The 16,205-nt window shown below is 43.8% G+C and overlaps 1 protein-coding gene across 5 annotated transcripts in view; it reads right to left on the bottom strand.

Annotated features, from left to right (window-relative positions):
• DIP2C (disco interacting protein 2 homolog C) overlaps positions 1-14,603 on the bottom strand; it is a 309,433-nt gene extending 294,830 nt beyond the window's left edge. For 4 of the 5 annotated variants that reach the window (XM_032685183.1, XM_032685196.1, XM_032685189.1 and 1 more), the window contains exon 1: positions 14,205-14,433. In XM_032685183.1, the coding sequence (XP_032541074.1) occupies positions 14,205-14,289 (85 nt within the window). In that variant the 5' untranslated portion in view covers positions 14,290-14,433. Of the gene's footprint in view, positions 1-14,204 lie in introns of all 5 variants that reach the window. The other variant, XM_032685205.1, reaches the window with a different exon arrangement.
• Between the last annotated feature and the right edge of the window lie 1,602 nt (positions 14,604-16,205).

Here is a 16,205-nt window from a genome sequence, read left to right as displayed (position 1 = left end):
TTCTATACATGCACCCCTTCCCAATGCATCCATTTTTTTCTCCATTCACGCTTTTCAGATCCCTGTTCTCAGCAGGGTGCAGTTTTTTCTGAAGTAGCATTGTATAGTAGATTGATGAATTGAACTTTAAAATGCTACAAAAAGAAACTTACTCAGGGGAAGGAAAAAACCCCCTCTACAAGATTCTCTTCCTTTTCTTGTTTTCTTGTTTCTTTTGGTTTTGGCTTTTTGTTGGTAAACCCAGGCATCAGTGGAATCACAACCCATCTGCAAACAGTATCATGGCAGCAGTGACAGTGTACAGGACTTTCAAAATGCAGCACCCTCAGTCCTGTTGTTCCAAGTTTGGCTCCCCAGGGAATTGTATTTTGTGGCTACTCACATTAACACCAAAGTCTAAACTGAGCATAACACTTGCACTGAGCAGAGAAAAGATACAGGATACAGCAATCATACAACCCAACTCTTCCCCTGAATATAGGCCGTGCTCAAAAATAGGTGCAAGTAACGTGACTCCGCCTCAGCTGGTGCTGAACCCACCAAAGCTTGGAAGTTAACAGAAGACAAGAAGAAGGCCCTTTATTTATTTTTTTTTCTTCTTTTCCATATACAAGTGTGAAAGGAGACACGCTTCAGTATGTCAGGGATGTTTTACAGCCACACAGCATGCTGCACATTGTGCTAAATGACAGTGCCGGGGAGGGGCAGGGTGGGAGCACGAATCTTTATATAGCACTGAGAGCAGTAATTCAGCCCCTGACAGTCACATGAATACAGCCCTGAGGAACACAAACAGTATCTTTCCCTGGTATTAGGCTATTAGGCAGATAAGGCTCCACTTTGGATTTGAAAGACTTAAACTGACAAACGATCTTGTTTTCCTTCACCCTGCTAACCGTGGCACAGGGCTGGAGGAATCTCAGCACTTTCCACTGCTTATATAACAGGTGTACTCATAAATATGCAAAGATCATTTGAAGATACAGTTTCTAATCCACGCTTTATGCCTGAACAATTTAAATGGCTTTCATCATGAAGACAGCATTGCTGGCTCTTTGCAAGCAGTTCCTTTATAATTTTAGGCTCTATTAGCTGTATTTTTGTTTAGTGTGGTTTTCACGTGAATTTAGGAAAAAAAAAAACAACCACCCACACTGAATGGGGGAATCATTAAGAGAAAAGCATTTTTAGATAGAAAATAGGTGTCATGACTTATCTCCAGATCAGGTTTCAAGAAATTTAAGATGCACATTTCTCCATAAATGTCTCACACTGCATGGAGGACATCCTAATCTAGCTCTAAGCAAACATGATAAAGTAGAAGTAAACAGCAATAACCAAAAAAGCAAACATCGAGTATGATTAGCAGAACACATTCCAAACCTAGTATCTCTACATACTTTGAGATTCAGTAGTTAACAAGTTTGTTACTCCAAGACAAGAATTTGTTTTAAATCAATTTAAGAATAAAAGATTTCCATTTTCAGCACATTGGTCCTGACATGCCTTATGAGTACCCCTTCACATGTGAAAAAAAGAAGCTATTGCAAAAGGAGGTATCACATGAATTATCTACATCATGATCCTGCACCAAGTCTCCTGCTTAAGACGACTGCTGGAAAGACAGATGACCAAGGAATGTGGAGCAGGATGGCAGACTAACCCTGCCACACCAGGGCCAGATGCCTTTATGGAGAAGCCCTGAAGGTCAGAAATTAAACAATGGGGGAAAAACAGAGAGAGAGAAAGGTGAAGAAGGAAAAAATGAAAAGAAAAGGAATATACAGTGGCTTTCTCTCTCTGTCACATAGAAAGACGTGATACCAACCATCACAAAGGATCAGAATTTCTGTAGAGCTTTTGTGATCACAAGTTGTTTCCAGCAAACTGGTAACAACTTCTGTAAATATGGACAGGTTTCCCAGTCCTCAAGGAGGCTTTCACTGGGAGTAAATCATGGCCTGTTGGTCCATATATGTAAATGCTCTGTCTGAAATGCAAAATGTTTTCTTAGAACCACCAGCGACTAGACACAAAGAGAAGAAAAAGTATCTGTTTCCTTCTACATACACCCTAGCATAGAGCCTTAAATATCACAGACTGTTTCTGACTATTCAGACATAGCTTTAAGGGGAAGTACAGCCATTAGTGCAGTCCTGATGCCAACATAGCTTTTGCCATTTATTTTTAGGTGAACTGAACTTCATTCTGAGAGAAAAAATAAATACAAGAATATATTTTGGCAAACTTATACTCCCTCCTTATTGAATCCCCTGAAACCTAAGCTTTAGCTTTTACACTGAAAGTCCTCCCATACTGCTATTTTGGGGAGACTTCAAACACCCTCTGACTGTAATTCCTATTGTAATTTTCCTGTAATTCCTACTGCACTCTCCTAGGAGCCCATCTCTGTGAGGTGTGGCTGCTTTATCGTCCGTGCTGGGCTCAGGGGTGGAATGCAGAAACCAGTGAGGGGTTGACCCAGTCCATGACAACAGTCACACAATATTTTCAAAAGGAGCCTGGAGAAGAACAGATGTCACAGTATTTCAGAAGGATATAGTTACTTAGATGCTTTAGACTCTCTTAACTGTAACATAACCATGTGAGCAGTTTTTGATAAAGAAGCACATGTAACAAGTTTTATTATTACTTAAATAAGACATTTAGGTAGCATCTATCTACTGCCATTTTCAAACTATTACTTTTTAGAAGATCCTCACTGGCAAAACAACCTTTTAATCTGGGGAAAAGTCAGGGGAGACTTCTTTGGCTTTTTGAATTACAGCAGATTTATGACAGAGTAACAAAAACTGTAAAATTCAAAACACAAAGCTGTTCATGTTTAAAAAGATCACTCTAAAGAAGAGTTGGCTTCTTCTTCCCAATTTCAGTTTAATGTAGTACTAGATAAGTCGCTTCGGTCCTAAAAAGGTACAAAGAATCAAGCTGGCAGATGAGGCATGGAGTTATTTCTAGTATATCCTGCACCAGAATGGTTCATAAAGGAAGTCAAATCTGAAACTATATTTATTATTTACCAGAAGTAACCAATTACGATCATGAAGAGCAATGAAGAGCCAGTGTGCATTTCAAGAAACATACATATCTAATGTGACATTTTGAATGATGTGTAAAAGATGTAATATTGCAGGTGATATTATTTTACCAAAATACACAGAAAAGCATTTTGCAGGTCAGCCAAAGCCAGACCACCACCTAGGAACGACAAACAGCATTACACAGTAAGAGGATTTCAAACTGAAATTCTTTAAGCTTCAGAGATGCTGTGGTCTTTGCATGATCTTCAGGATAGAAAAGAGCCCAGCATATTTCTTGAAAAGTACAAAGAGCTGGTGCAGTGAACCAGCCCGGATTCCTACCAGGACAGAGAAAGTGGCACTGATGAGAAGGGGTTCAGGCTTCCTATACTTGTTAGAAAAGTATCCTATGGAGAGAATACTGTTACAGACTCGATTAACCAGAAGTTACCAAGTGTCTCTGAAAGGTCCAACAGTCAAAGACGAAATTCAACATCACTGTGGCTATTTCTGGCTCAACGCATCCCACACAAAGCTTCTTCACTTTTCCCAAGGTGACCCCAGTCACCTCTCTCGGCCACACAGCATCTTCTGTAGAACAAAACACAGACAGAAGGCTGACCTTCAAAGCTGAAGAAGAAACATTGGACTTGCCATGAGCCTTCACCTTCCACGGAAGTACCACCAGCAGACAATACCAGCCAAAGCACCATTGGGCTCAAGAAGAAAAAGTGTCTGGGCTAAGCAACAGCAAATATCTTCTCCCACTGCAGCCAAAGGAAAATGTCTCTGTTTCACTGTCCTACAGAAGTGATTGCTGCTGGAGGTCAAAGATACCAGATCGGTGAAGCTCCCAATCAACAAAACAGTTTTCACAGAACTTCAGATGGCAGCACAAAGGCACAGAGTCACTTTTACTGCTCCTACACCCTTCACCTATCACCACAACATAGAGGACAAATCCAAGTTGCCACGACTGGCCAGTGAGGCAGAAGCAAAGACATCAGAGCAAAGAGCAACCATCCTCATGAAACCTTCCAACGAGAACTGGGTTTGCCTTCGAAGTAGGAAAGGGCTTCTCATTAGCTGCAAGTTAGTATGCTGGAAAAGCATGAATTCAAGGAGCATTAAAATCACAAATGAATTACAAATAATACTAAAAATGTCAAGAAACACTAAAGGGAAATGAAAGAAACAATAATTACAGATCTGCTACCTAAAAATATACACCATGGTCTATATCTACAGTGTGAAAGCTAAAAGGAAATATGCAACTAAAGAAGGAAATAATACACTAGCTGTCTTACTGCAACTCATGTCAGCTTTGAGTACAGACCTCACCTCCCTGAAGCATCAACGATGCATGAAGGATTAATCTCCAGAGGAAACAAGTGCTCTCCTATTTTTTATCCAAATGATTAAAATGGACAACACCATTTTGTAAAAACCAATGACCAAGCTAAATACAATAAAGTTTAGGGAAGCTTTTAAAAATATTATTGTTCTGCCACTTCATGTTTATAGAGAAGTCCCCTGAGCTACTGGTAAATATATGTGTAGTCACTATTTAAGCAAGTATTATCATAGCGGCTGCATTTGATACCCTCTCAAACTCTAATGTATGCACATCCTTACAGTGTTCAATATTGACTTAAAACAAATTACTAGTGCAAGTAAATGTCAAGTCATCCCTAGTAAAATACTGAAAACATACTAAATCTAAATTTCTCAGCTGTTGCAGCGTTTTTTGAAGGCACCAGGAAAACATATATCATAATACTGTACTAAAACATTTATAAAATGCCACTAAAAAAAGTATTTATTGCACTTAAACCAGTATATTTCTGGCCAAGGGTGGATTCAGTGGTTTACATACCTACCTATTCACATACACAGACTTCTTCCATTCAGTATGTCTTAGAAAGGAGTCTTCTATCCATCCTACTAGTGGGTAGATATTTTTTAGAAAGCTCTTGAATCTTTTTTTCTATACAAGTGCTTCAGTGTTTATCTAGCCTTATTAATATTTTCTGTCTTATCTCCAACCTGCATTTGTCTAATTTCCATTCCCAGGAGTTCGATTTTCTCATGTTTTGAACCGCTAACGCTACATTAACTTTGCAATACAAGAAAGTATTCCTCCTTGCCCAACACAAGGCTTGTCAAATAACCCAAATAAACTCCCATCTTTCTCCTGGTAAACAATGTTTATTAAGACTGCTTTAATCCCTAACGTCCATGCCTCTACTCTTGGTCACTCTTCTGGATCTCTTCTGAACTGTTTTGCCAAATTCCCCCAAGTCAGTGGTACAGATGCTCTTATGACTGAAGTCAGTGTTTGTAAGAGACACCTTGTGACTGGAATGGGTCAAACGCTTTGGCAGCATAACATTCACAGACAAAAAATGCAAGACTTTTCTTCATCATCATTTAAAAAAATTAAATTTAACAGCTGCTAGTCCCATTGTTGTTGCTCAACACAACAAATCAACATTTTTCCATTACAACATGGAGCCAATTTAAGGTAGAGGCCAAATAAAAGTAGTGCCTGTAATTTCCCTTTTAGAAGTAAAAATCACTCCACAGTCCAACAGCATTTTTTCCTAAAACAGGTAACCCCTCATTTCAAAATGCTTAGAAAACTTACAGCATCTTCTTAAGAATGCTTTTTTTTTTCAGACTAAAAAAATATGGCAAATGAAACTGGGCTCTTCCAGCGAATTCAGCAGAGGGGTTTGCCATTATCATCATTCAGGAAAGAATAGGGATGTTTCTGCCTTTTGCTGTTTCACTAGGTAACTGTTGTTTGCTCATCCTCAGGCATCTGTCAAGAATTGAAACACATTTTAAGATTCTTCACCAAAGTTGAACTGCTCACATGTCACCACAATGCCATCACTTTATTTGTTCAAACATTCATCAAAAATACTTTCCCATTATTTGAACAATATTTCTTTCAACAAGGATAAGAGAGGCAAAATTCTAAATTTTGCTCGTTTTGCTTGCAATTGTAACCATGAAAAATATGAGGTAATATGACTTAGGATATCCCCTCAAAAGAAAAAAGGTGAAGTTTCATTATTTGCTATTACCTTGAGGCATGTAGCTGTATGAGACTGTAGTTATAGAGTGTATGGATTTCAGAAGGAAATTTTCTGTACAATTTCAGAACTGCTCCATAATGAGATACTAGAAGCCCAAAGACCAGTTTGGTCTATTTTCTCATTAAATGGTGTTAATAGATACAAAAGCCCTGTAATCATCCTGCTAATACCACATAACTCTCTCTGGAGGGTCCACACAGATGGAACAGTCCAGACCTGCTTTCTCTGAGGAGACTGTTGCTAAGGTCTCTTTATTTTGCCGGGCTGTTTATGGACACATGGACATCTACACAGTAGGAAAAAGAGTGTCAGAACAATTCGTTTGGGTCTCTAAGCCAACCAGAAGTCTCTGAACTTTTGCTAGTCTAGGCACACTTTCAACCACCAGCCTACCAGTGAAAAATCAGGTTCCATTATTTACACTTCAGTATTTGCCACAGAGTTCATTAAGAAACATTTTCCTGGATTCTGAACAGCTCTTACCAGACCAGACTTACAAGATTTTTTTTTTTTATTGTAATCTTACATATAGATCAAGCAAAGATTTGAATGAAAAAACTGCAGATATCATAGTTTGGAGATATGATTTCTGGATCCAGATAGAAATAGGACCAAACAAGTCTTAACATCCATTTTTACTTTCATATTAGCAGACAACATTTGAAGAATCCCTCTGTCCCCTCAACTGCCACCACTCTGCACACCCAGCCATACACATAAAAGCATCCTAAATGGTCCAGTCTTTGGAAATCAAACAGCCCCTTCAAAAGTCATAGGAAACAACTTCTCTTCCAAGTTATCAAGATCCTTTATGAGAATCCTTTCTTTCTCTAGTTATCCAATGATAACTATGATAGTCTTAAGAAGAGATCATCAAGACATCCTATATTTTTCAATGATAACTTCTGTTGTAAAATAATGTGGCAATTACCCACACCCTGTGTCATGGGTTGAGCACTTGATGCTGCTCTAAGCACTGCAGTTTATGTGTCAAACAGACTATGCCTATCAAAACTGCCAAGAACCAGCAAACAACCCCATTCTCAAAAGAGGGGACTACAAGAAGCACCCTGGTATGGCTCCCTCCATCCCCCAAGAGCCATGCAGAGGGTGTCCTCTTAGGATTTCACATGGCTTTAAGGTAGAAGCCTTCTCTTGTGTGGCCAGAGGCTCCAGCCAAAGCCGTGGTCACAGTCTTCCCAGCATCTGTCTCAAGCTGTATTAATTTAAGTATTTCTATTCCTATATTTGCTGTTTTATTGCAGAATATCATGATGTCTCCAGTATGTTTTATGCATGTTTTAAAGTTATATTTAATCCTAATGATAAATAATACTGGCTAGCAATTAGAAGCCCTAGCTAAGATTACCCCAAAAAAAAACAAAAAAAGGTTTATTTACACAGGTCTAAAATGAGCAATTCCCTGATGCAATGCACCAAGTGGAGTTAAATGAAACTAGTTCCCATTTTTTAGTGTATGTTTACCCTAGTAATAGAAGGAAAGACTAGAACTCTGCAGAGAGCAATCATGTTTTGGAAATGCCCCCACACACCACCACAGCCAAGGGGAGAATCAGGGGCTGTTGGTAACAATCAGGAAAGGCTCTTCACAAGCCAGGAAAAGACTGCTGCATCCAGACCCTGCACTGGGGCTACTGACTGCAAGGAGGTACTCAAGAAGAAAGGGGGGAAAAAAAAGGCAGGCGGGGGAGGAGAGAAGGCAGAATGGGATCATCAGGAGTTTGGCAAAATTGAAGCTCACCCACCGGGAAGATAGGGGAATATACTTGCATAATTTTACATGGATTAAGAGTTTGTGTCAAATCTGTGATGTGCTGTGGTGAATTCTTATACTGCAGTGAGTCATCTTGTCTGACAGTTGCTGGGGAATTAAAGCAGTTATTTTTAAAAAATTATATGTCCTGCTTGATGCGTTATACAAATAGCCTCTTAAAAAATTAAAACACAGTCAATGCATTTTTAAGTATAGGAGAGCTATGGTACATTTAGGATTCTCTGTACCACACCACAGACATCCATTCTCAGCTATGAAAACCTAAAGGAGTCTATCGATATCCTTTCAGAGAAACATTGATCTTTTTGATGCTCCCAATCCAAATCTTGCCTCAGCAATCAGTCTATTATATCTGCATTTCATACAGCATGAAAATACTTTTCCCTGAGAAAAAATTAAAGGAAAGAGGTGTGCTAAACCTGAACTCCTTTGATACCAAAGGACATTCGGTTTGCTCAAAATCAAAATGACAGCATTCCCCTTCTAATGGATTAACACAGGCAGGTCAACACCCTTCCAGAGAAAAGCAGCATGTTGACTCAGAGCCATAGGTGCACATTGCACTGCTGGTTTGGCAAGGGGAAGCAGTGCTGGCTCCTGCTCCCTGCTCTGTGCAGCAGCATCACGCAAACGTACCCTGAAGCTGCAAAGGGCAGCTCCTTACAATCGTGTTCTCGTTATAAATACATTGCTTACTCCCTGCTTTGCCTATAAAACTGACACCCCCTTGGCAATTTTCACACATCCTTGGGAAAAGTGTTTCCAGTATGTCAGTTGTGTAACACAGTAAAGATCATCTGAATGATCTATTAAGTGTAACCCTTGGGCATCAATGCTGCTCAACATCAGCTGGCAATAAAGGTATATTTACAGCATGCCTTCGGGACAGCTGTTCTGGGAACATCCTGGAGATTTGCATAGTCTATTTTACAAGGCATTACCCTATACTTCAACTGAATGAATGGTAGAGAATTCTTTTGATGTGACACCACCCATTAGAAGCCCTTAAGTCCAAATAGCACAGTAAAGTCAGGCAGGTAAAAAAGAAAAAGAAAAAGAAAAAGAAAAAAAAAAGGAAACCCTTCAAATTTCCGTGCCTTAAAATGCAAATGGTTAATTCATGAGTGAATTGAACCTGGTTTTAAAATAATCGAGTTACTGTCCCTCTCCAACTTGAGTACCATCAGAGAAACAAAAGAGATGATGAGAGGAGCTTTATTTTACAAAGAAAGAAAAGTTTCTGTTGCCAGAGCTCTTGATTTTATCATCACTCCCGTGGTATCCAGTATATTTTCTTAAAGCCTTAGATCTCGTATGTAACTGACATGAAAATTTCAGCTTTATGTATTTTTGGCAGAAAAAATAACTGAAAACATGAGCCAACTGCACCCCAATGGCTCAAAAAACAACAAGAAGCAAATGTGAGTATTGAATTTCTTAGTTCATTTCTCACCTAAACTGAGGAAGTATTAACACTCTGTCATTGAGCAGGTGATATCCACTTGCTAAGCAGAGCACTATCTCTCAAGGAGTGAATTAAAAGAATGACTTTGCGTCCCAAATCACAGAGGTGTGCTAGTTATTGAAATTTTCACACTTTGAAACCTTACTGCGAGTGAAGAGCAGGCTGGCAAATGTTATGGAGAAATAATAACTAGAGGAGTTAACTACACATTTCTGGTCCCAACCCAGTGACTACATAGAGACAACAAATAACAAAATTTATACCTAATAAAATAATAAACCTGGCCAGACAATGACTCAATCAACCCAAGTAATATTACCAAATATAATCAAACCAGTCGATACAACGAAAGCTGAGGACCAAATTAATTAGGTGACTGCACATCCAGTGCCTTTGGGAATCAGTAACCACTCATTAAAGATCTGCTGAGACTCTTTATGAAAGTGCTCTTTGGAGAAAAGTTCAGACTTTCAAAAAAAGAAACCTGCTATGCCTCATGTGTTTAAAATGGAAGAGGACTGGAAGGATAGTGTGGAATATAGGGAGAACAGTTTCTGAACAGGATGGTTTTCACATTTTCCATGTGGCATCTGTGGTTCTTTACGTGTTTCTGCTATGTTATCTGACACTTGGATAAAATACTGGAAGAACTACTGAGCATCTTTTCCCAATTAATTTTGGTTCAAGAAGTAATTGGAAGGGCAATATAACCTTGTATACCATAAACTCAGGGTAAAATGAGAAAAGAGGGAGGGATTTTTTAAATTTTTAAGTGTTTTTAAGAATGGAGGGGTTGTAGAATTACTTTTTTTTAATAAGACAGCACATTTCAGGACTCCTGGTTTTATTAAATCAGTTCTTCAGCTAACAACCCCCAAGCTATTCTAAAAAACAGGATGATTCATCTATTTCCACCCAGTACAATTTTATACATCGTTAGAAAACTAAAGCCTCGTAAAATTCTAAGCAGCCCTGAAGAACAGCTACTGCAGAGTGACATGTTGATTGCATCAGCCTAGAAGGGCTAGTTCTGAGCAATGCAAGCTTCAGTAGGCTCAGTGGAAACTACTGGAGTGTCAAAGAACATGTATGTGACATACCAGCATCAAGCACCTTCACTCAAACACAACAAAACAAATCTCTCCGGAATATCGGGTGGGATAAGGATGATTCCACAACTTTCAATATTCATAAAAATTAAAGTGCTGTTGAGCCCTTATGTCCTGAGAAACACAGAAGCAATTTTCCCTTCCCAAAATGACATGAAAACTACATCCACAAGTGTACTACTGATGTCAAGCTGAATATACTGTTACATGCCAATACATCACTGTGAAACTCATTCTCAACACCCTTCAGAGTGCCAGCTGCCTCTGGCACTCAATCCTCGTGTGGGGCAGGCTACCTGCACACAGACATGGAGGAACCTGGTAAGGGTTTCTGGTTCTGACTGATCTTCACCTGACAAATCATCATAATGAAACTAACAAAATCGAAAATGGTTATTCTGATTTGCATACATAGTACCTTTTAAATAGCTATGTTTAAACCAAAAAAAAGCCCATTCAGACCACAGCAAAGGGAAGGTGGAAGGTATGTGGCTTGCCCACAATAACCAACAGGTTAGGACTGCCACAGAGACGAACTTTGCAGAACACCAAGTAAACACCTTCCTGACCTTCTTACTCCCTCTCAAGTAATGACAAAGGCACTTTGCTCTATCAGCTACCAAGCACATGCTACCTGTCCGGTAGACACTTCCTGAGGCTCTCCTGCCACATCCCTGCCACCAGTGAGGCTGTGCCGAGTGCGCAGCTTAATGAGGAACACAGAATTTGGCTACAAGGTGGGGGAAAATGCCACGGCCAAATTTCAACGTGTGATGACTACCAGTGGAGACTGTAATTACAACACCTGCACAGTGCCTGCTGCGTTAGTGGCACAGCACCCAGCAGTCTGGTCACAGTCACACGGACACCAGCTATTTTATGTTCAGCTTTGAGATGCACTGTGTGGGCAGGACCCACGCTATCACACTTCCCAGAGCTAGGAACGAGACAGCTTTAGCTCACAGCCAAGCAATAACCTTGCAGTAATCCTACTGGTGCTCCTCTCTTTTCCACAAAGTAGCAGCTCTTTCAGAAACTGTTCCTAAAGTTGCACTGTCCATAGCAGGTTTTGGCACCAGAGAACCACATTGCTTGGGTACAAGTGGCAGCTGTAAGACCCACTGCACTCAGTGGCACCAGAAATGAAAAACTCACAGTCACAAACAACGCATGCAATGATTCAGCCACACAGCACTTGAAAAAACATCTTCCTAGCAAGTCTGACTCAGAAAGGACTTTAAAAAGGGGCACAAATTATGGCAGTCACTCAGCTCCCAATGTCATCAGTGAGACCCAAACACACATTCAAGGATGCAGTTGCCTGTCTATTGCCTTCAACAGTTTTCAGTTTCACAAAAGCAGCACCCTAACACGTCATAAGCATAACACATGCTAAAACCTCAATCTTGCAAACTTTTATGCATGTGCATAAGTGTATCTCAGTGACTGAACTCCACTGAAGGCACTGGACTGGCTCATTATGGACTGGCTGAGTGAAACACATGCCTAAGGTACTGCATGCTCTGGGTGTAAAGATGCATAAAGTTGCCTTGAAAACCATTTAACTCAAGAGTTAGCATGGCCAGAGTATGAGCAGACTTCTACAGCACAGCAGAACTGTACAAATTACCAATCCCACTATCTCTAGGGAATGATTTTGGGAACAGGTCAGAAGTTGCAACACAGGTGCCTAAAGGTAGGAGCTTTAAGGAGTAAATTGTTTCATTTTCTCAGGCACTGAACACTGTCATGTACTTGACTAAGAACACATCAAGAGCATCTTGGGAGAAGACATTGAAAAGGACGCTGCCCTTTCTCCACCTGCCTCGCAATTCCAACTGATCTTCATTTAGGCTGCCACAGTCAGGAAACAAGAGCCATCCCATCTGCCGGGTGTAACATCAACGGTGCAGAAGGAAAGATATTGTCAGTGGGTTAAACTCATTCCAGCTCTAGCTGCAGGGAAGTTACAGAAGTGCAAATACAAATGCCCAATTTCAGACCATGTCCCACTTCCTTAGAGCCTTCTTGGATTATGCTTACAGCAACAGAAACTGCACCGTAAAACTGTATTACAACTTTGGTACACTGCATTAGCATATTTATTGAAGGTCTGTGCCAGTTTGATTTGGGTTTTTTTGCAAGCATTTACTAACAGCTGTTTTAATTAGTATCTCATTGGTGTGTAGACAATGAAGAAGCACACCAAGAAGCATTTTCTGCATAAACTGGAAATGTTACATATACCATGACATAAACAGTCCTTTCTCCCACCCTCACTACTGTAGATGAAGGCCAATGGACAGGCAGTGCACCACAGAAAGGCAATATTGTATTTAACTCCTCTTATTTCAAGTTTCCAAGGCACCCTCAGGGAGGGGGAGGCACAGAAATGAGAGCCACATGCAATCTCAGTAGCTCATTCTCTTCACCCTCAAAGCGTTAAAAAGGAAAATACAATGTCAACATCAGCTCCTCCCTGCTGATGAAACTGGCTCCAGCGCATTTTACTTGCTGGCTCGGAGCCCTTACAAACCGTTACAAAAAGACAGAAGACAGACAGACAGCTCAATATATCGACCACTTCCAATAACTAATTTGGGACACGCTGGGTCATTTGTTCCTTCTGTAAAGTGCTGTAGTCTCTCGGTGGTGAATGAACCCTGACATTTGGGGGGTTTCATTAAAAAAAAAAAAAAAAGAGGGGGAGGCAGCTAATAGCAGATTTGCATTTCAGGAAAGAGCCAACCCTAGCATTAGTATGTATAAATACTCCCCACTCTCTTCCTCTGGGAGACAGAGATTACATTTGATACACTAAAATCGTCTCCACGACTCTGGGCGCTCAATGCCCGTCAGCGAGGGCTACTGACAGGCACTCATCGCTGCCTGCCCCTCGCTCCTACCCCGGCGCTGACACACATGGAAACGGGGAGCGGGAGCCGGGCTGAGGAGCGGAGGGCGGGCTGGGGCTCCTGCTCATCCTCCCTGCCACGGCAACAGCACGGGCTGCGTGCGCGCCTTCCCAGCCCGGGGACCGGCGGAGCATCACAACCAACCACGCCAAGGAACCACCGCAAGCTTTCAATTGCACACTAAAAAAAAAAAAATCCCGCAATTCAAAAAAAAAAAAAAAAAAAACAACACCAAAATCAAATATCGTTTCCTCTGAGTGACCTGACTGGTATTGTCCAAAACGACCTTATCACGGCGTGTTTTGTTGCAGCCGACACACACATACACACACACGCTGCGTGGACTCCGTGGGAGTCTGTCGATGCGGCCACAGCGAGGTTTGGCACGCAGGTAGCACGGCACGTTTCCGTGAAGCCGCGTTTCCCTTGCAGGGCAGGAGCCCCTCCGAGCCATCCCCGCGGATCGTTTCCCACCTCCCGCAGCACCACCGCGTGCGCGGCCGAGCCCCCGCCGCCAGAGCCCCGCTGCCGCCCCCGCCTGCGCCGCGGCGGAGCGCGGGGGGCTCGCAGGTAGAACAAAACCCCCGCGCCGGGGTCCCCCCGCCAGCCGCCGGCGGGAGGGGCCCCCCGGGAGCCCCCCGGGCGCCATCGGGCCGGGGCCGGCACCGCAGGGCCGCAGGGCGGAGGAGGGGGTGCGATGGGGGAGCGGGCCGAGGGTGCCGCGCCGCTGCCGCCGCCGCCGCCGCGCCGCCCGCGCCCACCGCCGCCCCTTTACCTTCGGAGAGCTCCAGCTCCAGCTCGGCCAGCCGGGCCCGCACCTCCAGCGGCAGGGACACGCTCTCCAGGCTGCGGTCCGCCATGCTCGCGCGGCGGGGACGGGCTCTCCCCTCCTCTGGCTGCCCGCTCTCCCCCTTTGTCCGCGGCTGGAGGGGCGCGGGAAGGCGGCGGGGCCGCGGCGGGTGCTGAGTCCTCCCCGCGGTCTCAGCCGGGCATGCAGGGGGGAGGCGGGCGGGCGGGCGGTCCGCGCGGGGGGACGGGGCGCGGAGGGAGGGAATGCGGAGGTTTCTCCTCTCCTCCCCTCTCCTCCTCCTCCTCCTTCGCCGCCTCCTTCAGCGGGGCCCCGCCATGGCTGCTGCTCCCGCCGCCCGCCCGCGATCGCTCCGCATCGGCTTCCCCGCTCCGCGCCCGGCCCGCCCCCCGCCCGCCGCCGCCCGGCACCGCGGCGGCGGCTCCCCGTGGGCTCGGCCCGGCCCCGCTGTCCCCGCTGTCCCCGCCCGGCTCGGGCTGGCGGCGGCGCTGGCGCTGCGGTGCCGCTGCCGCGACTGGGGCTGGCCGGGCACCGCCGCTGTCACATCCACGTGACCGCGCCCGCCCCGCCGCCGGCCCGCAGGGGGCGCCCCGCGCTCCGCTCAGGGCCGCCCCGCCCGGGGCTCGTCCGGCGGGATCCTCCCGGGGCATCATCCCGGGGCGGGATCTTCCCGGGGCTGCATCCTCCCGGGGCTGCATCCTCCCGGGGCTGCATCCTCCCGGCGCACCCTCCCGGGGCGGCATCCTCCCGCGGCTTCGTGTCCCGGCGCCGGGGACGGGTCCGGTGGCCCCGGGGTGATGCTGGTGAAGCTCTTCGACACTTTTTTATTCATCTCTGAAGTGGGGCTTCGGGTCCTCGTTTTTCCGAGGAAGGCGGGGAAGGAGTGGTGTGCCCGGGGCAGGTGGAGATTCAACACCAGCACTCTGACCCGCCTGCGCCCCCTTTTCCTTCCCCACCTGCTGAACAACTTCCAGCATGCCCCTGTTTTCAGTTCCGTTCTCCGCATACAGCCAGTGGTGGACTAAGTAGTTTCAGGTTAACAGTGGGACTTGATGATCTTAGAGGTCTTTTCCAACACAAACCTATTGTATTCTATTGTATTCTATTGTATTCTATTTTACTCTACTCTACTCTCTTTTATTCTATTCTATTCTATTCTATTCTATTCTATTCTATTCTATTCTATTCTATTCCAAAAAAGCCATGGCAATTCTGGCATATATATCACAAAACCCTGGGTGAACATTTCCATGAAAGAGTAGCATAATCTCGATACAACGAAGAAGAACAAAGTTGACGCTATACTGTGTCCTTGCTCAGCATCGTCATGTATCAGCTGACACCAAGCTCGTATCTGGAGAGCACAGAAAAAAGGACTTAAAAGATAAAAAAGGACTCTTAATTACACCACTCCAACATAAGAAGGAATGTTTTGAAAACATTTAATGAAACTCCCTTTCATATCAACAAATATATTCCACAAGGAACATCTTCCTTTTTCTCTCTGCACATATTCCTGTCTTTGTTTGGGTTGGGGGTTAGTGGTTTGTTGGTTTTGGTTTTTTAAAATCTCTCACAAGAAGGAAGGAGTGAGATACCACAACATATATGTTTTCAAAAACCCTCGAGAGTCCCAAAGGTAGAACAGGTCTTAGTGATGTGCAATGTTAGCAGAAAGGAAGAGTCATAATCATCCCCAGGCCAACCTTGACTTACCAGCTTACCATTCCAGCCAGTGAAAGAAAAGCAAGGATGTAGGAGTTTCTTCAAAAGATAAAGCTTAGGCTGCCACTATACTAAACAAAGTAGTTTTTTAATACACTGTGGAACGAAACCAGATTGCATCATGGTACCAGCTGTGCTGAACGGGTATCTGCACACGGGAGCCATTCCCGCACTGTGTGTAGGGCTGGTGGTTTCTCCTGTTTTTGCCGATTACCAGCCCCAGACACAGCAGAGCTGTTTACA

Source organism: Chiroxiphia lanceolata, chromosome 1, assembly GCF_009829145.1.
Source record: "Chiroxiphia lanceolata isolate bChiLan1 chromosome 1, bChiLan1.pri, whole genome shotgun sequence".
NCBI classification, from domain to species: Eukaryota; Metazoa; Chordata; class Aves; order Passeriformes; family Pipridae; genus Chiroxiphia; species Chiroxiphia lanceolata.
The sequence above is the reverse complement of the archived record's forward strand: the minus strand, read 5'-3'. Positions and strand labels throughout refer to the sequence as shown.